Genomic DNA, 24,784 nt, shown 5'->3' with positions numbered 1-24,784 from the left:
AAAATAATCAATAAAAATAGGCTTCCTATTCTGCCCTGGGATCTGCCAGGATAAAGGAAGGTTGACAAAAATACGTTTTTAATAAACAGACGGAACTGAAACTAAGCTGATTCCTTTACGTCCCCTGCACCCCTGACCCAGGTCTCGGTGGAGGCAGTGCCTCAGGGAAGACCACCGTGGCCAGGATGATAATCGAGGCCTTGGACGTGCCCTGGGTGGTTCTCCTTTCCATGGACTCCTTCTACAAGGTGAGAGAGGCAGAGCTCAACATCATAACCTTCATTTCTGTTTAATTTTCTTCTTTTAGGAAAGGGAACGAGGTAAAAGTGCTTGAGAAAGGCATCCTATTTGTCTATTCAGAGACATTTGTTTCATGCCTTTTCTCTTCAGCTGGAAGAAACTCCCTGGCTGCTTAGAGCATATACCATATTTTTTTGCTCTATAAGACGCACTTTTCCCCTCCTAAAAAGGAAGGGGAAATGAGTGTGCGTCTTATGGAGCGAATGCAGGCGGGAGGCTCTGCTCAGCGCTCCCTTTAAAGAGCCGCGTGGAGCGTGTGTGCGGCTCTTGGGGGCTTTTCCCTGAGGAGGGAGAAAACCATCACCACCTATTTTGGTAAGAAGGTTTCCAGGACGATGATCCGTCCCGGGATTTCAGCCTCAACAATGGACCCACCTCAGTTTCTTCCTGCCTGCGTGGCTAATTAAGAGGCCACCCAATTTTCTGCAAAGCTGTCAGGCTTTATCTTCCAAAGCCCGCACAGTTTAATTAGCTGATCGTTGCTTCTGAAGTTATCTTTCCATGCCTTCAATCAGATCCTCCCATATCTCGTCAGCGCAGCTAATCCGTTTGTTCAACAGAACACGCAGCTCATTTGCCGCCTTTATTGTTCCGTCTTCAGCAGCTCAGTGGGAGGACGGGTGCTTGGCATGCAGAAGGTCGCGGGTTCGAATCCCGTTCAGCAAGAATTGGGTAGCAGGCGATGGGAATGAGCGTCCTGAGCTTGAGACTCTGGAGAGCTGCTGTTGGCCAGAGTGAGCAATACTAGGCTAGATGGACCAGTGGGCTGAATCGGTGTAAGACAACCCTCTATGCGTTTAGTTTTCTCTTCCATCAATACGGTGCTCTAAACCTCTGTTTTCTGATAGAAACATTTCTGTTAGGCCTCCGAGGTGGTGAACCTGTGACCTGCAGATCAGATCCAGCTCGTGAAGCCAGTAGACTCTCCTTTTTTGGTTTTTAAGCAGAGGTTAGGGACACGGGTGGCGCTGTGGGTGAAACCACAGAGCCTAGGATTTGCCGATCAGAAGGTCGGCGGTTTGAATCCCTGCGACGGGGTGAGCTCCCGTTGCTCGGTCCCTGCTCCTGCCAACCTAGCAGTTCGAAAGCACGTCCAAGTGCAAGTAGATAAATAGGTACCACTCCGGCAGGAAGGTAAACGGCGTTTCCGTGCGCTGCTCTGGTTTGCCAGAAGAGGCTTAGTCATGCTGGCCACATGACCCAGAAGCTGTACGCTGGCTCCCTCGGCCAATAAAGCGGGATGAGCGTCGCAACCCCAGAGTCAGCCACGACTGGACCTAATGGTCAGGGGTCCCTTTATCTTTACCTTTTAAAGCAGAGGTTGGATGGTCATATGCCATGGATGCTTGAGTTGACATTCCTGCGTTGTAGTGGGTTGGACTAGATGATTGTTGGGGCCCCTTCCAACTCTACAATTCCTACCCTCGATCTTTCCTCCCTCTTTCTCAGTGGTATTGTTATGAGTTTGGGGTGAGGGGGAAGCAGGCTTTTATGCAGAGAGCCTTCTCACCCTGGGAAAAAGAAGATGGCCGCCGAACTAGCTGCAGAGTTCTGGAGGTTATCTGAGGCAAGTTCTAAATCTGCTTTTTAAACAGGCTCGACATTGAGCCAACCTTTGAAACTCCCTTTATAATATATTTTAACTCCTCCAGAGTTTTTAAGTAGGTTAATAGTCTTTTTAGCCTGTTGCTTTTTAAAAAAGAGCTCCTTTGCTACCTTGTTACCTTGTTATCTTGATGTCCGGAGGGTTTGCTCCCCGCGATGCCGACAATAAGGAAAACGGGTGACAGCTGATTTATTGCCAACTCCGTGCTACGCTCTGAACTATAAGCTATCAAATTACAAATCATAAACAGCTATCCCAAATCTTGCCTCATTTTGGACTTTAGCCCATAGCTGGGTGGACAAAGATTTACAAATGGTACTTACTAGAAAGAAACGTAGGGACCTGGGGATAGTGACAAGTCCATTGTTCCAGGAGTGCTATGAGAAACAGAGTAAAATCACGCAATACTTTTTACACACAAGGGACAACGAGAATGGAAATGGAAATGGAAATGAGCAAAAGATGGCTGGGATGGCTGAGTTGAAGCAGGATGAGGCTCTTCTTTTTCCCTCTGCTGCTCAAGATCACTCAACCTTCTCTAGAGGAATACAGGACACAGAGAATAACAACCAAAATAGAAATACGATGAGCCTGGCCCATGAAATAGTCTTGGCTGAGATATTATCTACAGAGTTACAGGAAGAAACCCGAAACTCCCAGAAACCTCAGACTTCATCTATGGGCTCCCAGACGGAAAATAATGACTGCTATCCTCAAGACTGGCTGCTCTCTATAAATCTGGATCTGGCAGCTATGAAAAAATACTTAACAATAACAAATGGGCTGCTCCTGACATTAGTGGAAAATTATCCCCTCCAAACTAAAGGCTCAGAACCTCATGGTGTTGATCTACAAACCACTCCTCAAGAGCCAGAATATACAAAGCAACCAGCAACCAGCAAGTGCACACAAGGATCAGCAGCGGAAAATCATTTACACCAAGGAAAGGACATAGGGCTGTATGTATCTGTCCCTAAAACTGAATTTCCTATCGAAGTAAATCAAAAGAAGCGAGGCATTAGTAAGAGATCCCATAAGAAGAAAGCTGAAACTAAAAAGAAAAGTAAGAACATAAAAACTGCAAGGAAATCTGTTACAAACCGACGTGCATGCAAAGTATGCTGGAAAAGGCTATATAAGCTGATTCCAACAAAATCAAAAACAAACTCTAATAAACCTGCTACACATGGCAGCAGAGAGAACAACAGTGTGGATCCAGGAAAAAAGATCCAGCTGAAGTCTTTGAAAGAAACATCATTGCTGCCTAATAAAACAAGTGAGGAAACGGAATCACTACCCGGGTGCCCTATGCTGAAACCCCAAGGATCCATAAATATTAAAGAAGACTCACCCCATACTATTGATTATGGCAGATTTCAAGATGAGCCAGTAGCAGGGCAAGACTTGCCCCAGGATAAAGGATGGAAACTGATGTTGGCAGATAGGAAGTTAGCTTTTCTTAACTACCCGAAGCCAAAGGGCTTCCTTACACAGGAAGAACGCTCGGTGCATTTTGTGAATATTTTAGATGATACGCTACCAGGGAAGATAAAATTAAATGACATTACCTCAGTTGATTTCATATTCTACAATGGATATTCTCTGCGAGTGATTGCCTCCTTCAAAGATCAAAACTTGGCTAAATATATATATAGATCAAGACATCTGCTGTCAAAGAAAAGGATAACGGTAACAAGATTCTTCGAAAACAGCACATGTTTGAAATTGTTCCCTGATGAGTTTACGACAGCTGAGATAAGATTTACTTGTAAACCAAAGGAGGAGAGAGGACACTCAAAAGACAAACTGGAACATACTGAGCAAGGGCCTTTGAAACCAAGACAGGAGATGAGATTGCCTAATGAGGGGATGGATAACTTCTACCCAGAAGAAAAGGCATTAATAAACCAGTTTGGATTGTTGCCTTTCTTTGCCCAATCTGAGATCTTGAGAAGATTGGAGACCCTTAGAAATAAGTTAACAGAGATGAATGCTCAGGAAAAAGTAAGAGAGAAAGAACCGGCAACGGACCAATTGAAGAAAGAGAACCTCTCTGTAAAAGCCAAGACAGACCTCATGAAAGATTACTTTTATAATACCTCTACAACTGCGGAGATAAACCTGTTAACAACAGATCTAACACAGTGCGTAAGGGACAGCAACAATCTACCATCTAAGAAGGAAACCATCCCTATGGCAACCACGAAAGACTACCCTCATATTACCTCTGCAGCTGCAGAGATAAACCTGAAAACAACAGATCTAACACAGTGCGTAAGGGATAGCAACAACCTACCATCTAAGAAGGAAACCATCCCTATGACAACCACAACGCGCTCTTGGACCAGCATGAGATACCTGGATGAGGATGAACTTGGTATCAGTCAAATAGAACACCTCAAGGTAGATTCGCCAAAAAAAGGAGTACTGATCACTAACGTTAGCACGCTGCACCCTTCAACTGATTCCATTGAGTACCTGGGCGATAATACATCTATGGACATTGCCAAAATGAATGAAATCCAACCAACAGATAAAAAGATAGGCCCAAAAAATCTTTCAAAGGCAAATTGACTAAGATCAATTTTTGGCAAGACAACGTGCAACCTTGCCTTGCTAACTTGGAATATTGCAGGTTGGCAAAAGAGGGTCTCTGACCAATCCTTTGTTAAATATATTCAGAGACATGATATTGTGTTTCTCCAGGAGACCTGGAGCACAAGTGAAGTGGAGTTAAATGGTTTTTCTGCGTTCTCCCTCCCAGGTCTTTTAAGTACTAGAGGGGGGCGAGTTAAAGGTGGGTTAGTTACTTTAATCTCAACAAGGCTAAGGGCCACATTTAAAAAACTAGACCCACTAGACCATCTGGCCACAGCTGTGCAAGTACAGTGGAGAACCCACAGCTGGCTGCTGATTAATGTATACCTACCCCCACAAAGAGAGAAAAGATTGATAAGAAATACTTGGGTTCAGTTAGAACAGTATCTTGACAAACTACTAAATCAATTTCCTGATGCCTCTGTAGTGGTGGCAGGCGACCTAAATGCCAGAACTGGACAATCTGATGAGGCTTTGTTTGCCCATTTCCACGAAACAGTCCCCATTATAGAGGAAACCCATCCAATACCAGCTAGAATATCAAAGGATAAAGGCTGCAATTATGCCGGCTTATGCCTACTACACTTGGTCAATAAGTTGGACCTGGTTATATTAAATGGCCGTACAGAGGGGGAGAAGGTCGGAGAATTCACATTTATATCTAACAATGGCGCCTCCACAATTGATTATATAATCGTGTCGTATGATCTTCAAAACAAAGTTCTGGAATGTAAAGTGGAGGAGCGCTTAGACAGTGATCATCTGCCATTAAGTGCACTCGTAGATGCGGGAAAGGATTTATCCTGCGCTGAAAAAATCGAGCATTCGAGCCCTACAGCTTTGGAGCTCAGATATTCGCGCATTAGATGGACAGATGAACTGCATAAGGAAATTTCAAGTAGGCTATGCTCAAAGGAATTCCTCATTAAGAGAGAAAACCTTATAACTTCCTCAAGCCATGAATTAAAGATAAATTTATTTCAGGAGTTAATTCTACTCCTTCAAGATCCCCTGAAGGAAAAAAGGAACAGGCCAAGTAGGCAATCCTCAGTATATAAAAACTCCAAGCCCTGGTTTGATCAAGAATGTCAGGATATGAAGCTAAATTTACTGAAAAAATACAAGAATTATAGATCTGCCAATTTACCCCAACTCCCCACGGGCTGGTTTGAAGATAAACGGAATTATAAAATTTTGATCAAAAACAAAAAACTCCTGGCACAGAAAAGAGAATGGAAATGCCTAATAGATGCATCCAGAGAGAGAGATTCGGCCACCTTCTGGAGACTGGTAGCAAATGGAGTGCGACCTACTTCCTCAGAAGTGGAGTATACTATACCTGCAGGGACTTGGGAGGCATTTTTCCAATCTTCATATTCAGCTCTGCCTTTGACTCAGCCACTAATACAGTGTGCGGCAGGTGATGAGTGGCCTCCGGTGTCGGTCGCGGAGATTAGGAGGCTTATTCAGGCAGTGTGGTGTAGTGGTTAAGAGCGGTAGTCATGTAATCTGGGGAACCGGGTTCGCGTCTCCGCTCCTCCGCATGCAGCTGCTGGGTGACCTTGGGCCAGTCACACTTCTTTGAAGTCTCTCAGCCCCACTCACCTCACAGAGTGTTTGTTGTGGGGGAGGAAGGGAAAGGAGAATGTTAGCCGCTTTGAGACTCCTTAAAGGGAGTGAAAGGCGGGATATCAAATCCAAACTCTTCTTCTTCTTCTTCACTCAAACACAGAAAAGCCCCGGGAGCAGATAACATCTCTCCTGAACTTCTCAAAGCCAATATTGACTGGTGGGCCCCAGTCCTTGCCACCCTTTTCACCAGCATAGATCAAACAGCAATAATACCAGAGGACTGGGGATTGGCAATCATCGTTCCCATATTCAAGAAAGGCTGCAAACTTGATCCAGCCAATTACAGACCAATCAGTCTCTTAAGCATCATCAGCAAACTTTATGCAACTCACTTACGTGAAAAGTTTGCGGACTGGCTGGAACAGGAGCACATCCTAAAGGAAGCCCAGGCTGGGTTCAGGGCACATAGATCAACTCTAGACCAAGGATTGGTATTGCAACATCTAGTGGAGAAATATACCTCAAAGAAAGGAGGCTCTCTCTATGTAGCCTTTATAGATTTTAAATCAGCCTTCGACTCGATACCCCGGCACAGACTTTGGGAAAAACTAAATGTCACAAACATCGATAGACGTCTTTTGCTTCTTATCCGTAGACTACATGAAAACACTCGGATCCGTGTTAGATGCGACCGTTATGGGAACCTATCAAAGGAAATCCAAAGTTCCCATGGTGTCAAGCAAGGCTGTGTTCTTGCTCCTATTCTTTTTAACTTCTATATAAACTCCTTAGTCGGAAAGATGGAGGAAGCAAGCACTCATTCCCCAAATCTAAATAATACACCAATCCCGGTCCTTTTGTACACGGATGATGTGGCACTTATTTCCTTCTCTTGTGTGGGTCTAAGAAAGCTTTTACGAGCTCTTACAGAGTATTGCGAAGCTGAACACCTAATAGTAAATTACACTAAATCAAAAATTATGGTGTTCTCCAAGAGAAAACTCCGACATAAATGGAAAATTAATAACCAACCTATTGAGCAAGTAACATCTTTTAGATATCTTGGAATAATTTTTGATGAGAAGGGATCCTGGTGCCATCAGATTAAGAATTCCATTGTAAATGCGCAAAGATCTTCCAGAGCTATTATAAGATTCTTTTACAGAAAAGGAGGTCAATATGTCCCTGCTGCCTCCCAGGTCTTTGTTGCAAAAATACTTCCACAATTGATGTATGGCACCCAGATATTTAATTGTCAAAAACTCAAGTCCCTAGAATCTGTACAAACTAAATTTTATCGTTCCCTACTAGGGTTACCTACCTGTGTCTCTAACACTGCCATTAGGCTGGAGGTTGGCCAACTCCCTATTAATGCCAGGATATGGATCTTGAAGATTCACTTCTGGCTAAAACTCATATTTTTCCCAGTGGGAGTGGCTCCATTGACTCTACTAGACCCGTTCCAGTCTAAATGGAGATTGTCGCTTTATGAAAAATTGAGGGGCCTGGGGCTTTCCTCACAAGAACTCATAGCCTCAGGCTTTGAAAAGGCTAAAATGATGGTGAGCCAGCGAATAGGAGATGTAGAGCTTCAGGACCATATGAGCAAGATAGATAAATATCCAGCTATCCAAGATTATGGAAAAGGATTTAATCTAACCCCATATTTGCTGGACCTACAAATCGCAAAATATAGGCGGGCGTTTACCCTTACCAGATTTGATGTATTGCCATCTGCCTTACTAAAGGGCAGATACGAGGGCACACCCTATGCTGAACGAGTTTGCCCATGTGGTCTGAAGGAGGTGGAAACGGCTTCACATGTGCTGTTACACTGCGACCTTTACGGGGATATCAGGTTACTGTTTATCTCCCCTATCGTTCAGAAATTTCCAGGTCGATCTGAATCTCAGCGGCTGAAAATCCTACTAGGAGATAAAAACCCAGAAGTAACACTGAAAGTGGCCAAGTTTTCTGCGGCCGCGATCAAGCGGAGGGCATTAGCTGTAAAAAAGTAAAAGATCTGACCCCTGGATAAGCCCCCCCCTTTTTTTAAGCCCATACATATACTGTAGTGCATATATGAGTATGTATATGTGTGTGTGTGTATATGTGTATTGTTTTTATGTATAATTTTACAACTTTTAATTGACACCATCACTCCCTTGTAAACTATTGCTGCCTTTTATGTTTTTCTTTTCTTCTGGTCTATGACCGTAATAAACTATTCATTCATTCATTCATTCTCACCCTGGAATCCAGCAATAGAAGCCTGTCTAGCTTCCTGGGTTGAGGAGACTGCCTGGGCGATGGGCCATTAAAGGGAAGGGGCTCTGTGTGAGATGGGCAATGGGTGGGAAGCCCCACTCTGTCAACGGACTGGTAGTTAGAAAAAGACCAAGGCGAGTGTTGAGACTTGGCAATCATGTGACCTAGAAGTAAAGCAGCGAGCAGGAGAATCACGGCACCATTTGAGAACAACACTTGATTTCTCTTTGAATCCAAGCGAGAAACAAGATCCTTTCGAGGGGTTAATACTGTGAGCGCCTCCACCGTAGGCTCAGGTTATATATGTGTGTGTAAATAAGCCATATATCACAAGGACGCCACAGTCTCCTGTGTTCCTAATAATAATAATAATAATAATTTATTATTTATACCCCACCCATCTGGCTGGGTTTCCCCATCCACTCTGGGCGGCTTCCAACAGAACACTAAAATACAATAACCTATTAAACATTAATAGGTTTTAAAAAGGGTTTTCTTGTGTGTGTGTTTGTGGCTGATTAGCTGCTCTCCCTGTGCAAAGGTCAGAGGGGGCAGGGTTTCTGTTGAGTCAGGTGATTAGCTGTGGGAGGAGCTTATCAGAGCTTGCAGGGCAGCGGCGCGTCTAGCGGCGCACACAGTTTGATCCATCTTTTAGATTTAGGGGAGCTAGTTTCAAACGTTTGTTGGGGGAGACCTAAGTTTTTTTTTGGGGGGGGGTTATTTGTCCTGTCTTCATGCTTTTTAAGATGGAGGACCACTGTAGCCACCCCCAACGACACGTTTTCAAGATGGAGGGTGAGGGAACAGCTACAGTCGCCTGCGGTTCCTGCGCAATGTTTTCCATCTTGCCAAAGGTTGCAGGCAGCTTTACCTGCAGCAATTGTATGTTGATTGCCCTCTTAGAAGACCAAGTCCAGCAACTGGAGGGACGTGTAGCTACGCTCCAAAGAATTAGAGAGCTGGAGCTTTTCTTGGAAGCAACAGAGAACACCTTCTCCACCAAGGAGGAGACAGGGGACACCCCTGAGAAGGAGGCTAGTTCACCAGCACAGGAGCCAGATATATAGAGAAATGTGACTCAAAGAAGTAGGAGGCCCAGGGTTCTCTCTGATTGTTTAGAAATACACAATCGCTTTGAAGTCCTCTCCCCTAGCATGGAAGACGAAGAACAGACTCCATTTGAGGATCTCTCCCTCATTACAGTCGATCAGGTATATGAAGACGAGCAGCAAAGTCAGTCCTCAGGGAATGTGCAGGCGACCTTGGAACGGACAGCTCGCGGAAGAACCCCGACCAAACCTAAGAGGAGGTGTGTAGTGGTGATAGGGGATTCCCTACTGAGGGGAACAGAAGCAGTGATCTGTGGGCCTGACAAGATGTCTCGGGAAGTGTGCTGTCTCCCCAGGGCTAAGATCCAAGATGTAACTGAACGACTGCAAGGAATCATAAAACCCACTGACAAATACCCCTTCCTCTTGGTTCATGTGGGAACCATTGACACTGCAAGCAATAGCCTCCAGAAGATCAAAAGAGACTACGAGGCTCTGGGCAAGAAATTGAAGCAATTAAATGCACAAATTATCATCTCATCTGTCCTCCCAGTTGAACGACGTGGCCCAGGGAGAGAGGGAAAAATAGTGGAAGTGAACAGCTGGCTTCGCAAATGGTGTAAACAGGAACGGTTTGGATTCTTAGATCACGGACTACAGTTTCTTGAAGATGGACTTCTGGCAAGCGATGGGCTGCACCTCACAATGGTTGGGAGGAATGTTTTTGCCAAAAATCTCAGAAACCTCATCAGGAGGGCTTTAAACTGACTAATGTGTGTGGGGGGGGGGAGACAGTGCTCCTGAAGGTAGGAGTCTATCAATTGATGAAGATGATCATCCAAATGTCATAGACCAAATGAAGCAAACAGCACGCAGAACTAGTCGTGGGAGGAAAAAATCCTTAAATAAGAGACACGGGGGAATGATTAATGGACTTCAATGTCTGTACACTAATGCGCAAAGCATGGGAAATAAACAAGATGAGCTTGAGCTCTTGGTACAGCAAACTAAATATGACATAATAGGCATCACTGAAACCTGGTGGGATAAGTCCCACGATTGGAATGTAATAATGGAGGGATACAATCTATTTCAGAGAAACAGACCAGACAAGAAAGGAGGAGGAGTGGCGTTATAGGTCAGGGATGTGTATACCTGTGAAGAGATCCAAGATTTAGAACCTCAAAGCCAAAGTGAGAGCATTTGGGTCAAAATTAAGGGAGAGAAGAATAACAGAGATCTCATTGTGGGAGTTTACTATAGATCCCCAAGCCAAACGGAGGACATAGATGATGCCTTCCTGGAACAGATGGCCAAGCATGCAAAAGGAAGGGAGATAGTAGTAATGGGGGACTTCAATTACCCAGATATTTGTTGGATGTCAACCTCAGCCAAGAGCATAAGGTCAAACAGATTCCTCACTGGCCTTGCAGACAACTTCATTGTCCAGAAAGTGGGAGAAGCAACAAGAGGAACAGCCATTTTAGATCTGGTCCTAACCAATGTTGATGACCTGGTTAGTGGGGTAGAAGTGGAAGGATCATTAGGCGCGAGTGATCATGCTCTTCTGAAGTTTACTATACAGCGGAAAGGAGCAGCCAAGCATACTAGGACTCAATTTCTTGACTTTAAGAAAGCCGACTTCATAAAACCTAGGGAAGTGCTGGGTAAGATCCCATGGACAGTAATACTAAAAGGAAAGGGAGTTCATGATGGCTGGCAGTTTGTTAAGAGGGAGATAGTAAAAGCACAATTTCAGGCAATACCAATGAGACGGAAACATGGAAGGTGCCTAAAGAAGCCAGGGTGGCTATCTACAGAACTTTTAACTGAGTTAAGATTAAAAAAGGATGTGTACAAAAAATGGAAAAGGGGGGAAACCACCAAAGAGGAATTCAAACAAATAGCCAGCACGTGTAGACACAAAGTCAGAAAAGCTAAAGCACAGAATGAACTCAGGCTTGCTAGAGAGGTTAAAAGCAACAAAAAAGGCTTTTATGGGTATGTCCGTAGCAAAAGGAAGAACAAAGAAACAGTGGGGTCACTCAGAGGAGAAGATGGTGAAACGCAAACAGGGGACACAGAAAGGGCTGAACTCCTCAATGCCTTCTTTGCCTCAGTCTTCTCCGATAAAGAAAACAATGCCCGACCTGAAGAATTTGGAGCAAATGATTCAGCAGAGGAAACACAGCCCAGAATAACTAAGGAGATAGTACAAGAATACTTGGCTAGTTTAGATGTATTCAAGTCTCCAGGGTCAGTTGAACTGCATCCAAGAGTATTAAAAGAACTGGCAGATGTGATCTCAGAACCACTGGCAGTCATCTTTGAGAATTTCTGGAGAACAGGCGAAGTCCCGGCAGACTGGAGGAGGGCAAATGTTGTCCCTATTTTAAAAGGGGGGAAAGAGAGGACCCAAATAATTACTGCCCAGTCAGTCTGACATTAATATCAGGGAAGATTCTGGAGCAGATCATTAAGCAAACAGTCTGTGAGCACCTAGAAAGGAATGCTGTGATCATCAATAGTCAGCATGGATTTCTGAAAAATAAGTCATGTCAGACTAACCTGATCTCGTTTTTTGACAGAATTACAAGCCTGGTAGATGAAGGGAAAGCAGTGGATGTATCCTACCTTGATTTCAGCAAGGCATTTGACAAGGTGCCCCATGATATTCTTGTAAAGAAGCTGGTAAAATGCGGTTTTGACTATGCTACCACTCAGTGGATTTGTAACTGGCTGACTGACCGAACCCAAAGGGTGCTCATCAATGGTCCCTCTTTATCCTGGAGAAGAGTGACTAGTGGGGTGCCACAGGGTTCTGTCTTGGGCCCGGTCTTATTCAACATCTTTATCAACGACTTGGATGATGGACTCAAGGGCATCCTGATCAAATTTGCAGATGACACCAAACTGGGAGGGGTGGCTAACACCCCAGAGGACAGGATCACACTTCAAAACGACCTTGACAGATTAGAGAACTGGGCAAAAACAAACAAGATGAATTTTAACAGGGAGAAATGTAAAGTATTGCACTTGGGGGAAAAAATGAGAGGCACAAATACAAGATGGGTGACACCTGGCTTGAGAGCAGTACATGTGAAAAGGATCTAGGAGTCTTGGTTGACTACAAACTTGACATGAGTCAACAGTGTGACGCGGCAGCTAAAAAAGCCAATGCAATTCTGGGCTGCATCAATAGGAGTATAGCATCTAGATCAAGGGAAGTAATAGTGCCACTGTATTCTGCTCTGGTCAGACCTCACCTGGAGTACTGTGTCCAGTTCTGGGCACCACAGTTCAAGAAGGACACTGACAAACTGGAACGTGTCCAGAGGAGGGCAACCAAAATGGTCAAAGGCCTGGAAACGATGCCTTATGAGGAACGGCTAAGGGAGCTGGGCATGTTTAGCCTGGAGAAGAGGAGGTTAAGGGGTGATATGATAGCCATGTTCAAATATATAAAAGGATGTCACATAGAGGAGGGAGAAAGGTTGTTTTCTGCTGCTCCAGAGAAGCGGACACGGAGCAATGGATCCAAACTACAAGAAAGAAGATTCCACCTAAACATTAGGATGAACTTCCTGACAGTAAGAGCTGTTCGACAGTGGAATTTGCTGCCAAGGAGTGTGGTGGAGTCTCCTACTTTGGAGGTCTTTAAGCAGAGGCTTGACAACCATATGTCAGGAGTGCTCTGGTGGTGTTTCCTGCTTGGCAGGGGGTTGGACTCGATGGCCCTTGTGGTCTCTTCCAACTCTATGATTCCATTCTATTCTATTCTATTCTATTCTATTCTATTCTATTCTATTCTATTCTATTCTATTCTATTCTATTCTATTCTAAGCTTCCCCAAACAGGGCTGCCTTCAGATGTCTTCTAAAAGTCTAGTAGTTGTTGTTCTCTTTGACATCTGGTGGGAGGGCGTTCCACAGGGCGGGTGCCACTACCGAGAAGGCCCTCTGCCTGGTTTCCTGTAACTTGGCTTCTCGCAGCAAGGGAACCGCCACAATGCCCTCGGCGCTGGACCTCAGTGTCTGGGCAGAACGATGGAGGTGGAGACGCTCCTTCAGATATACTGGACCGAGGCCGTTTAGGGCTTTAAAGGTCAGCACCAATACTTTGAATTGTGCTTCGGAAACGTACTCATTCTCAAAAGGAAACACAAACCCTGGGTAAGTGCCTGGAACCCTTGGAATCTCACATCACTCAACTGGGGTTGCGTGCAACACTGGTGTTAGAAGTGGGACACATGTTTTCCAGAGGAGGGAAACCTGTGAGCAAGAGGTGCCTGAGTCAAGATAGCATGAACCCCCTCAAGAGGGTCCTGTTTCTCCCATAGCTACAGCCTTGGATTTAAACGGAAATAAAACGTTGCTCTCGAAAGCTGCTCCGACTCTCTCTCTGGTGCATTGATTTACTTCTAGGTGGCATCATTGCCAACTCCCAACTCTTGCTTTTGTCTTTTTCTAACTAGCAGCCAGTTGAGGGAGCCCCCCCCCAAAAATTGCCATCTCTCACAGATCTGTTTTTCTTTGTTCCCTTTAATGGCTCATCACCCAGGCTGTCACCTCAACCCAGGAAGTTAGCCTGGTTTTTATTTTAACACTTACTGGATCCAGGGGTTAGAAGGGGGTCTGCGTACAGCCTACTTGTCCCCACCCCAAACTCATAACAGTATTACAAAGAGAGCGTAGAGATTCTTTATATATATATATACATTTTTATTGATTAAAAAATCAATAAAAATGTATATATATGTCTAAAACATTGTATAAGATAAGAAGTTATGTTATATGACTGTTGGAAACGATATGTTTAAAAAATCGTTTCCAACAGTCATATAACATAACTTCTTATCTTATACAATATTTTAGACTTCCATCAACACCTCAGATGATTTTCTGTTCTTTATCACTTATTCTGCATTTCTTAATTTCTCTATTACTCTTAATTATCAGTAACTAATAATTCTCCTCATAGTCTTCCTTGCAATATTTCAAATAGTCCTCCTTACAAAACTTCTTGCAGTCCTACCAGCGTAATCTGTTCATTACAATTGCTTTTCAAATAGTTCATATATTGACTCCAGCCTTCTAAGAATCTCTGGTCCCGCAGGTTTCGAACCCTTCCTGTTAATTTATCCAGTTTTGCATAGTCCATCAATTTCATCTGCCATACTTCTTTCGTTGGTAATTCTTCTTGCTTCCGTTTTTGTGCCAATAAAAACAACTTACAGTCCTGTCTGTTAATATCACCTCCTCCAATGCCAAGTAAAAATGCTTCTGGTTTCTTAATAAAGAGAGCGTGGAGATTCAGGGAACAGGAAGCACTTCTAGGCCATCTTGTAACGGAACCACACCAAAAGAAGAGGTCCTTTTACAAGGGCTTTCCTCCTCCCTGATTTCCCACCCTGCCTTGCCTGTCCTCCCCACGGCTGCCCTTCGGATCATGACCCACTCTTTCTTTCTCCGTCAGGTCCTAACTAAGGAGCAGCAGCAACAGGCATCCAGCAACGATTTCAACTTTGACCACCCCGACGCCTTCGACTTCGACCTGATCATCTCCACCCTCAAGAAACTCAAGCAAGGCAAAAGCGTCAAGATTCCCATCTACGACTTCACTACCCACAGCCGCAAGAAAGAATGGGTGAGCCACTCCTCAGGTTGTCATTTAAGGGTTATTATATACCGTATTTTTCGCTCTATAAGACACACCGGACCATAAGACGCACCTAGTTTTAGAGGAGGAGAACAAGAAAGAAAGAAAATTCTCCCTCTCTGCACAGCGCCTCTCCAGCAAACCGGGAGGAGAAATGGAAGGGGCTCCGTTTCTCCTCCCGCTTCGCTGAACACAGCGAAGGCACACAGGTGGCGCTGTGGGTTAAACCACAGAGCCTAGGACTTACTGATCAGAAGGTCGGCGGTTCGAATCCCCGCGATGGGGTGAGCTCCCGTTGCTCGGTCCCTGCTCCTGCCAACCTAGCAGTTCGAAAGCATGTCAAAGTGCAAGTAGATAAATAGGTACCGCTCTGGCGGGAAGGTAAACGGCGTTTCCGTGCGCTGCTCTGGTTTGCCAGAAGCGGCTTAGTCATGCTGGCCACATGACCCGGAAGCTGTCTGCGGACAAACGCTGGCTCCCTCGGCCAGTAAACCGAGATGAGCGCCACAACCCCAGAGTCGGACACGACTGGACCTAATGGTCAGGGGCACCTTTACCTTTACCTTTACATACTGTATTTTTCGCTCTATAAGACGCACCCGACCATAAGACGCACCTAGTTTTAGAGGAGGAGAACAAGAAAGAAAAATTATTGTCCCTCTCTGCGCAGCGCCTCTCCAGCGAAGCGAAGTCAGAACAGCAAGAGGGGTCGCTGTGCAGCAAAAGCAGTGATCCCTCTTGCTGTTCTGGCTTCTGGGACAGCTGTGCAGCCTGCACTCGCCCCATAAGACGCGCACACATTTCCCCTTACTTTTTAGGAGAGGAAAAGTGCGTCTTATAGAGCGAAAAATACAGTATACATTGTGGGGTATTTTGCGTCCATCCGCTTGGAATCGAAATTCCTGGGGGAGAGGTGGCTTAAGGTCTTGGGGGGGTCTTACCCCCTTCCTTGGGGCGGCGGAACGAAACTGGCTTGCAGGCGATGCCAGTGGTTGCTCAGAGGGAATTCTGGGAAATCAACATGGGGGTGCCACCCAGCTGGGGGGCACTCTTGCCTCCCCGCCCCACTATTGGTACGTTCCTCACCCCTGAAAGAATCGCCAAAATACACTTCCCATTTTTATCATTTTATCCCTCCCAATGCGTGCAGTGAAAATTGGGGAGGGGGGGAGCATGTCAGCTCAGCTGTAGAATTTCATTTATTTATTAACATTTTGCTATCCCACCTGCCCTCCAACAGGGATTTGACCCCTCATCTCCCAGGTCTTTCCCCCCAATACAGTGGTACCTTGGTACTTGAACGGCTTGGCTCCCGAACAAATCGGCTCCCGGATGCCGCAAACCCAGAAATAAGTGTTCCGGTTTGCAAACGTTTTTTGGAAGCCGAACTTCCATCGCGACTTCCACATGAGAGAAGGAGGCTCCTGCAGCCAATCGGAAGCCACACCTTGGTTTTCGAACGCTTTTGGGAATCAGACAGCTCCCGGAACAGATTCAGTTCGAGAACCAAGGTACCATTGTACTCTAAACCACTACATCACACAGAATGACCCAGACCTGTAACAGAATGGATGAGTTTGGATCTTCTCCTATCATTATTCAGTGAATCTCGGGGGTGGAACAGAGATGTTACTTGCAGAACACAAAACTCCCCCTGATCCATAAGACTGGATCCTGCACCACAGTGGTATTTTTATACAGGGCGTTTTAGTTGTTTAAATATGTTCCTTTGGCGTTACACATTTTTGTTTATTTGATAGGATTTCTTACCTGGTAAGGTCCCGGGTTGGATTGCAGGAATAGAATCGCACAATAATAAAACAATTTTGCATTGCTGCAGACCACTTAAATATTGTTAAAATAGTAAGCAGTCTAGAAATACTTTAAATGAATAAATTGCATGTGCACTCACATGCATCTGTATATCTGTATGTCCACCCGCATCGTTCTGCCCGGACACTGAGGTCCAGCGCCAAGGGCCTTCAGGCGGTTCCCTCACTGCAAGAAGCCAAGTTACAGGGAACCAGGCAGAGGGGCTTCTCGGTGGTGGCACCCGCCCTGTGGAGCGCCCTCCCACTAGATGTCAAAGAGAACAACAACTACCAGACTTTTAGAAGACATCTGAAGGCAGCCCTGTTTAGGGAAGCTTTTAATGTTTGACGGACTATTGTATTTTAATATTTTGTTGGAAGCCGCCCAGAGTGGCTGGGGAAACCCAGCCAGATGGCTATAATGATGATGATGATGATGATGATGATGAGACGAGAGTGGTTGCAAACATTTGCGAGAAGCTGTGCCCTTTTTTATTATTAAAATAATAAAAATAAATTTATTAATACACACACAAACATACTTGGGCACTTGGCAAAGGGGAAGTTCTGGTGGTTGGCAGGGACAGTGAGCTTATGGGGCCACCCAGGTGCTTTTGGACTCCCAATAACAAATGAAATCAAAGTCTAGAGTTGAACATAAACAGCCTCGGTCCAGTATATCTGAAGGAGCGTCTCCACCCCCATCGTTCTGCCCGGACACTGAGGTCCAGCTCCGAGGGCCTTCTGGCGGTTCCCTCACTGCGAGAGGCCAAGTTACAGGGAACCAGGCAGAGGGCCTTCTCGGTAGTGGCGCCCGCCCTGTGGAACACCCTCCCATCAGATGTCAAGGAAATAAACAACTATCTGACATTCAGAAGACATCTGAAGGCAGCCCTGTTCAGGGAAGTTTAATATGTGACATCTTAGTGTATTTTTCATCTTTGTTGGAAGCCGCCCAGAGTGGCGGGGTACAAATAAATTATTATTATTATTATTATTATTATTATTATTATTAAATATATTTCCTCAACACAGGCATGCAAGAACTTAAACCGGTCGATATCCAGGTGCAATCTATGACTGATAGCCAACTGAGCATGCAATCGTAGCTGCATAATCTTTTATGGTTTGATGCATACCATGCGGCCCGAATATAAGCCGCGCCCACAAATAAGCTGCACCTTTAAAATTCAAGGGGGGTGGGAAGAGAAAAAGACAATGTCCGAATATAAGCCCTTAAAATTCTTCAGGCACTCACACCCATTCCATTTTACCGTATGTCTGTTTCAGCCGCAATATCGAGGAAGCCAATTTTTGTAATCTTTTACCTAAATATTATCACATTCTTGCCATTTTTGTGCCATACTTCCCAAATCACACCTTACATTTTATTATTTCCCCAATTGTTGCATCTTAACTTTTATCTTTGTTTTCTTAATTGTAAGTGTTTACTCACATCCTGCTGGTGAGTCCACTTCTTTGCAATATTTCTTTAAATACAACAGATTGCAGATTGCAAAATTAAAGTAGAGTAAAACAGGCAGGAGAAAAAAATATTTAAAGAACCAGAAGGGGGAGTTGAGGGAAGTCATGATGATTGTGTGGAATATAAAGTAAAATTCAATAAAAATTATTTTGAAAAAAGAAGAGAAAGCCCATTTTTGTAAGGTCGCGAATTTAAGCTACACTTTTAACTTTTCATGGTCGGAATTTGGAAAGAAAAGTGCTGCTTATATTCGGGCCAATACGGTAAAGTTAGATGTTCTTTACATTTGGAGCGCAGCTCTTGTGATCTCGGCGTGTTTGGACAAGAACACCTTTGTTCGTGTGAGATAACACGCTGCTCTTTGCAAGGAAAAGTTGTAAAAGCCACAGAAGGTCATTCCGTTTTGATTGCATATTCTTTTGGCGGTCTGCCTGGAGTCATTTCTGATGAAGGTTTACGTCCTTGCATACATCCGCTGCAAAAATATATATTCCTATGTTCATATGTGCCTTGACTCCTCCACACTTTTCTCTGTACTTAGCGTCTGGCTGGGGGGAATCGCAGGTTCCAGGTTTGGTTTTGGGGCTGGCAAAGGTTGAGAGCCCACCAACATCTAGGGAAGCCACAGCCTCACCCCCAAGACCTGATCTCACCAAAGGCCACTTCCCTTTGACAGCTCTCCTAATACAGTGGTGCCCCGCAAGATGAACGCCTCGCAAGACGAAAAACTCGCTAGACGAAAGGGTTTTGCAGTTTTTGAGCTGCTTCGCAAGACGAATTTCCCTATGGGCTTGCTTCGCAAGACGAAAACGTCTTGCGTTTTTTGCAAGTTTGTTTCCTTTTTCTTAACACCCTTAATACAGTTGCGACTTGACTTCGAGGAGCAACTCATAGAACGCGGTGTGGTAGCCTTTTTTGAGTGTTTTGGCGATTTTTGAAGCTTTTCCAAAACTTTTCCGGCACCGTGCTTCGCAAGACGAAAAATTCGCTAGATGAAAAAACTTGCGGAACGAATTAATTTCGTCTTGCGAGGCACCACTGTAATGATGATGGTGATGATGATGATTTCATTATTTATTTACTGGGTTGCCCCGGCCACACTGGGTGGCTTCCGACAGAATATAAAAACATAACAAAGCATCAATCATTAAAAACTTCCCTATACAGGGCTGCCTTCATAGGTTTTCTAAAATGCATATATACCATATTTTTCGCTCCATAAGACACACTTTTTTCTTCCTAAAAAGTAAGGGGAAATGTCTGTGCGTCCTACGGAGCAAATGCGTGGTCCCTGGAGCCGAATTGCCCAGGGGCAAAAAGCAGATCATGCTCTCTTTTTTTGAAAGAGGGAAGTGGGTGTTGAAACAAAGCCGCTGATCGTTTGCCGATCGGGGAGAGAGATAAGGGACGCTAGAGATAAAGGAGGCTGCCTGGGAGGGGGGAGGTAAAGACAGCAAACTTGCAAAGGGGGGAAACAGGAAGACTAAAGCAATAAGGGGAGAAATTAGAAGAAAAGGAAGAGCAAAAAACTGCTCCAGCTAAGGAAAAGACAGTAAGGCAAACGAGAGGGAAGGGAGTGTTGAAAATAAACAGCTGATCGGTGTGATCGGAAGAGAGATAAGGGACGCTAGCGGAGGCTGCCTGAGAAGGAGGAGGATTTTTGCATTGGGTCACCCCAAATTCACCATCAGATCACAAAGCATGTCCATGGCTACAGCTTGCACCAAAAAAATCACGCACCCACTGTTTCCTGGGGCTGCAATGGTGCAAAAACGTGGTTACAAAGCATGGATCCACATGGATCCTCAGGATTTTTGCATTGGGCTACCCCAAACTCACCGTCAAATCACATGTCTGTGGCCACAGCATGAACCACAAAAATCATACATCCACTGTTTCGTTCAGTTTTTTTCTTGTTTTCCTCCTCTAAAAACTAGGTGCGTCTTATGGAGCGAAAAATGCAGCAGTTTTTCTGTTTGGCATCCGATGGGAACGCTCCTGCCTTCCTTTCTTTCTTCCTTTCTCTCTCCTCCTTGCTTGCAAGCATTTTCACGCCTGTTTCAAATCCAATATTTCTTACGAGAGAACCTCCGCTCTCCCCCTTGGAAGCTCCTTGTCCCCTCCTTCCCTTTCCCCTTCTCTTTGTATTCGGATTAGAAGTGGCTCCCAGGTGGCTGTTGCTTCTTGTGAGGGAGAAGAGGGCCGAGGTGGTAGGGAAGCCTCCATTGGGCAAACACCGTGGGCAGCGTGCCAGATGTGCTCAGCTGGCACATTTGAACCAGGCTTGCCCTCCTCTCTTAGCAAATCAGTCTCTTAAACTTAAGCCAAGAAAGAGAATTCTCTATAAAACTGAATATCAATATACCGTATTTTTCGCTCTATAACACGCACCTGACCATAACACGCAAATTGTTTTTAGAGGAAAACAAGGGAAAAAACATTCTGAATGAAACAGTGGATGTATCATTTTTGTGCTTCATGCTGTGGCCACAGACATGTGATCTGATGGTGAATTTGGGCTGACCCAATGCAAAGATCCTGAGGATCCATGTGGATCCATGCTTTGTAACCACGTTTTTGCACCATTGCAGCCCCAGGCAACAGTGGGTGTGTGATTTTGGGGGGGGCAGGTGGTAGCCATGGACATGCTATGTGATCTGATGGTGAATTTGGGGTGACCCAATGCAAAGATCCTGAGGATCCATGTGGATCCATGCTTTGTAACCACATTTTAAGTGGGGAGGGAAGGAAAAACACAGAAGGGACAAGGAGCACGAGAGGGGTGTGCAGAGAAGCAGCTGGCTAAGAATGCAGGAGTGGGGTATAACGGGAGGGAGGAAAGGAAGGCAAAAGTTTCCCCCCACCCACCCACCCAAGCCAGCCAGCTCTCTCTCTCTCCCACCTGCATGTTTTCCGGCTGGAGCACGGAGAGGAATTAGAAGGAAGGACGCTCTGCTTTCCCCTCTTCTTGCCTGGAGGGGAGGGGCTTTCCCTGCTCTTTGTTCCGTTTGAGGAAACACAGCAATGAAACAGAGGAGGGTGGGCAGTAAGACCCTGAGGCAGAATGCAGGAAAGCAGCCGCTTCCTCTTTTCAGGTTTCCCTTCTCCGAGACACGATTTGATTTTTGCCTCTACTCGCACCAGTCGGCTCCAGGGACCACACATTCGCTCAATAACACGCACAGACATTTCCCCTTCCTTTTTCGGAGAAAAAATCTGCGTGTTATAGAGAAAAATACGGTACATGTCAAGACTTTGAGATTAGACCATTGAAGAAGCCCGGAAAACTATCTTGGGAGTGGGCTACCTGCAAGCCCCAGTAAAAGGGCCTCTTGATTACTTGGACTGAAAGGGCAAAACAGGTGCAAAACACCTGCACCCTGTCGTCTGCAACTCCATTAACATCTATCTACAACTCCACTAGCATCTCTCGGTATTGTGAACAACACCAAACTTACCTTTTGCTGGTACCTTCATGAACTTATTTAAAAGACTGAGTTAAGCATTTGAAAAATCTATTGAAACCAGACATTATAAGTTCATCTTAGGTTGGGTAGTTTGCAAGTCTCTGTGGCTTTGTTTAATGTTTTGTATTTTTCTCGGAAGGTTGATAAAGAATGTACAATTTATTATTCTGTGTATATTAATCGCCAATGTGTTGCATGAGTCACACTACTCCTCTCCTTTCCAGCAAGCACTGGCGACCCACCTGAGGAGGATGTTTTTTTCTCCCTTTCAAAAGCCACGTTTTGTTTCGTTTTGCTTGTTTATCCAGTCTTCATGGCGTGCCTTTCTCTTTCCAGAAAACACTTTACGGTGCCAATGTGATCATATTTGAAGGCATCATGGCGTTTGCAGACAAGGAACTCCTGAAGGTATGGCAAGATCCCTGGTGTTTCAGAAATGGCCCATTAACCCTGTTTTTTTAATTGATATTTTTATCTGCAAAGAAAGTGAAGGCCCTTGCCAGTGCTCAGGTGGACCTCTTTTTTATTTATATATAGAAGTCGTGTAAAAAAGGAGACAGAGGACTCCTTTTAGGGAAGGGTCTGTTTCTTCTTAAGGTAAAGGTAAAGGGACCCCTGACCATTAGGTCCAGTTGTGGCCGACTCTGGGGTTGCGGTGCTCATCTCACTTTATTGGCCAAGGGAGCTGGTGTACAGCTTCTGGGTCATGTGGCCAGCATGACTAAGCTGCTTCTGGCGAACCAGAGCAGCGCACGGAAACGCTGTTTACCTTCCCGCTGGAGTGGTACCTATTTATCTACTTGCACTGGCATGCTTTCGAACTGCTAGGTTGGCAGGAGCAGGGACCGAGCAACGGGAGCTCACCCCGTCGCGGGGATTCGAACCACTGACCTTCTGATCGGCAAGTCCTAGGCTCTGTGGTTTAACCCACAGTGTCACCTGCGTCCCTTCTTAGAAGGTCCCTGATTCCAATCGTTTCCAGATTTAAATGCTCACATAGCAGGGGGTGGGGAAGATTTCTCTCTGCCCGAGTACTCGAAAATCTGCTACTGCCGGTCCGAGTTGACAGAGTAGGGCTAGGTGGACAAATGTTTTGACCTGGGGCACAAAGTGTGTCTCCCCACAAAGAGTGACCACAGCTCTCTAAGGATTGTTGTTGCTGCTGCTGCTATTATTATTATTATTATTATTATTATTATTATTATTAATTACTATTATTATTATTATTTCAGTTTATATACTGCCTCTTTATTCAAAGATCACAGGGTGGTGTCCAACATTAAAAACACAATTTACTACTACTAATAATAATAACAAACAATAAACTGATCACAGAAAAAAATCATAATGTATCCCGGACGTTCCTTTAATGGTCTGTTTCACAGTCGGGCAATCTTGGGGCAACAGTGACCTCCAGTGGCCAGCTGGGGAATTGTCAGCAGAGAAGGATCTGCACTAGAGAGAGGGGAGTGGGTGGTTTGGGGCTGCTTCTCTTGCTTAAAAGACAAATCTGTGAATGGAGAAAGCCTTGGCACTTCCTGCCCGCAGCCCAAGCACTCCAGGGTGGGCTCCACTTTTGCAAGCAAGTCTTCTCAGCTCCCCTGTTTCCTTCTTTCTGAATGCAGCTTTTCCCTGCTGTTGAGCACTTCAAACTCTCCCCTAACATTGCTCTCCTTTAAAACGTGGAGTTTGCAATGTTGTTAAGGGCCGGCTTTGATGGATTCTGAGCATTATCCACTAACAGCTGTTATGGAAATGGGGGGGGGGCGCATATCTTTAAAGTTGTTACAATGCTACAAATATTGTGCCTGAAAGTATCCTTTCGACTTAACAGCTCAGAGAAGATACCTAGCTTTATAAATTCGTAGAAAATCCATACTTTAACCGACTCTCCTCAGCAGGATCAGGGAATCCTGTCATAATTCCCCAAGCAACAAGAGACATCCACAGAGGCAGTTTAGCAAGTCAGGTGTTCTGAAAGCCCATCTCCAGACAAGTCCTGAAGGCAAGGATATGTAAAGAGTTTTATTGTTATTTCAGAGATGAGTACTTAATTTTTTTTATATAAGATATTTATTAAAGTTTCAGAAATAAAAAAGAAGTTACAATAGTAATGATAAGAAAAAGAAAAAGAAAAAAAGAAAGAAGAATAAAAAAAGAAAAAAGAGAGTACAAAATACGAAAAAAGTAAAAACAATTAAAAACAAATCAATCTTTCCATATCTTGTCTTTCATTCACTTGTTTCCCTGACCTCCTCACACCTCCCCTTTTTTGTATTCCAGTTCAGTAAGTTAATTCAGCAAATCCTTTCCCTCTTTGTTTTTATCTTAAACCTTTGTCTTAATATGTAATAACTGTATATTGTCATCTGTTAACAGTCCATTTTTACATGCTCCTTATAACATTGCTGCTAAAAAACCCTTAACTTCATTCCAACATCATTCTAACATTCATTAATTTTACAGTATTTCTGTAGATAGTCTTTAAATTTCTTCCAATCTTCTTCCACCGACTCTTCTCCCTGGTCTCGGATTCTGCCAGCAGAGATGAGTACTTAAGAGGTGCTGGGAAAGGGGTCTGATAAAGTGACCTAATGTTGAATTTGCGTAACCCTTGTGTAAAGGTAAAGGGACTCCTGACAATTAAGTCCAGTCGCGAATGACTCTGATGACTCTGGGGTTGCGGCGCTCATCTCGCTTTACAGGCCGAGGGAGCCGGCGTTTGTCCGCTTCTGAAGACAGTTTTTCTAGGTCGTGTGGCCAGCATGACTAAGCCGCTTCTGGTGAACCAGAGCACGGAAACACCGTTTACCTTCCCGCTGGAGTGGTACCTATTTATCTACTTGCACTGTGTGCTTTTGAACTGCTAGGTTGGCAGGAGCAGGGATACAGTAATGCATCAAACATTAAAAGCTTCCCTAAACAGGGTTGCCTTCAGATGTCTTCTAAAAGTCTGGTAGTTGTTTATC

General features: G+C 44.7%; 1 protein-coding gene across 4 annotated transcripts in view; it reads left to right on the top strand.

Annotated features, from left to right (window-relative positions):
* Window positions 1-24,784, top strand: part of UCKL1 (uridine-cytidine kinase 1 like 1) — an 84,717-nt gene that overhangs the window by 33,443 nt on the left and 26,490 nt on the right. For all 4 annotated transcript variants that reach the window (XM_081196283.1, XM_081196282.1, XM_081196285.1 and 1 more), the window contains exons 3-5: window positions 142-248; window positions 14,869-15,039; window positions 22,152-22,223. In XM_081196283.1, the coding sequence (XP_081052409.1) occupies window positions 142-248; window positions 14,869-15,039; window positions 22,152-22,223 (350 nt within the window). The remainder of the gene's footprint in view (window positions 1-141; window positions 249-14,868; window positions 15,040-22,151; window positions 22,224-24,784) is intronic.

Source organism: Podarcis bocagei (assembly GCF_964188305.1).
Source record: "Podarcis bocagei genome assembly, chromosome: 5".
Taxonomy (NCBI): Eukaryota; Metazoa; Chordata; class Lepidosauria; order Squamata; family Lacertidae; genus Podarcis; species Podarcis bocagei.
The sequence above is the reverse complement of the archived record's forward strand: the minus strand, read 5'-3'. Positions and strand labels throughout refer to the sequence as shown.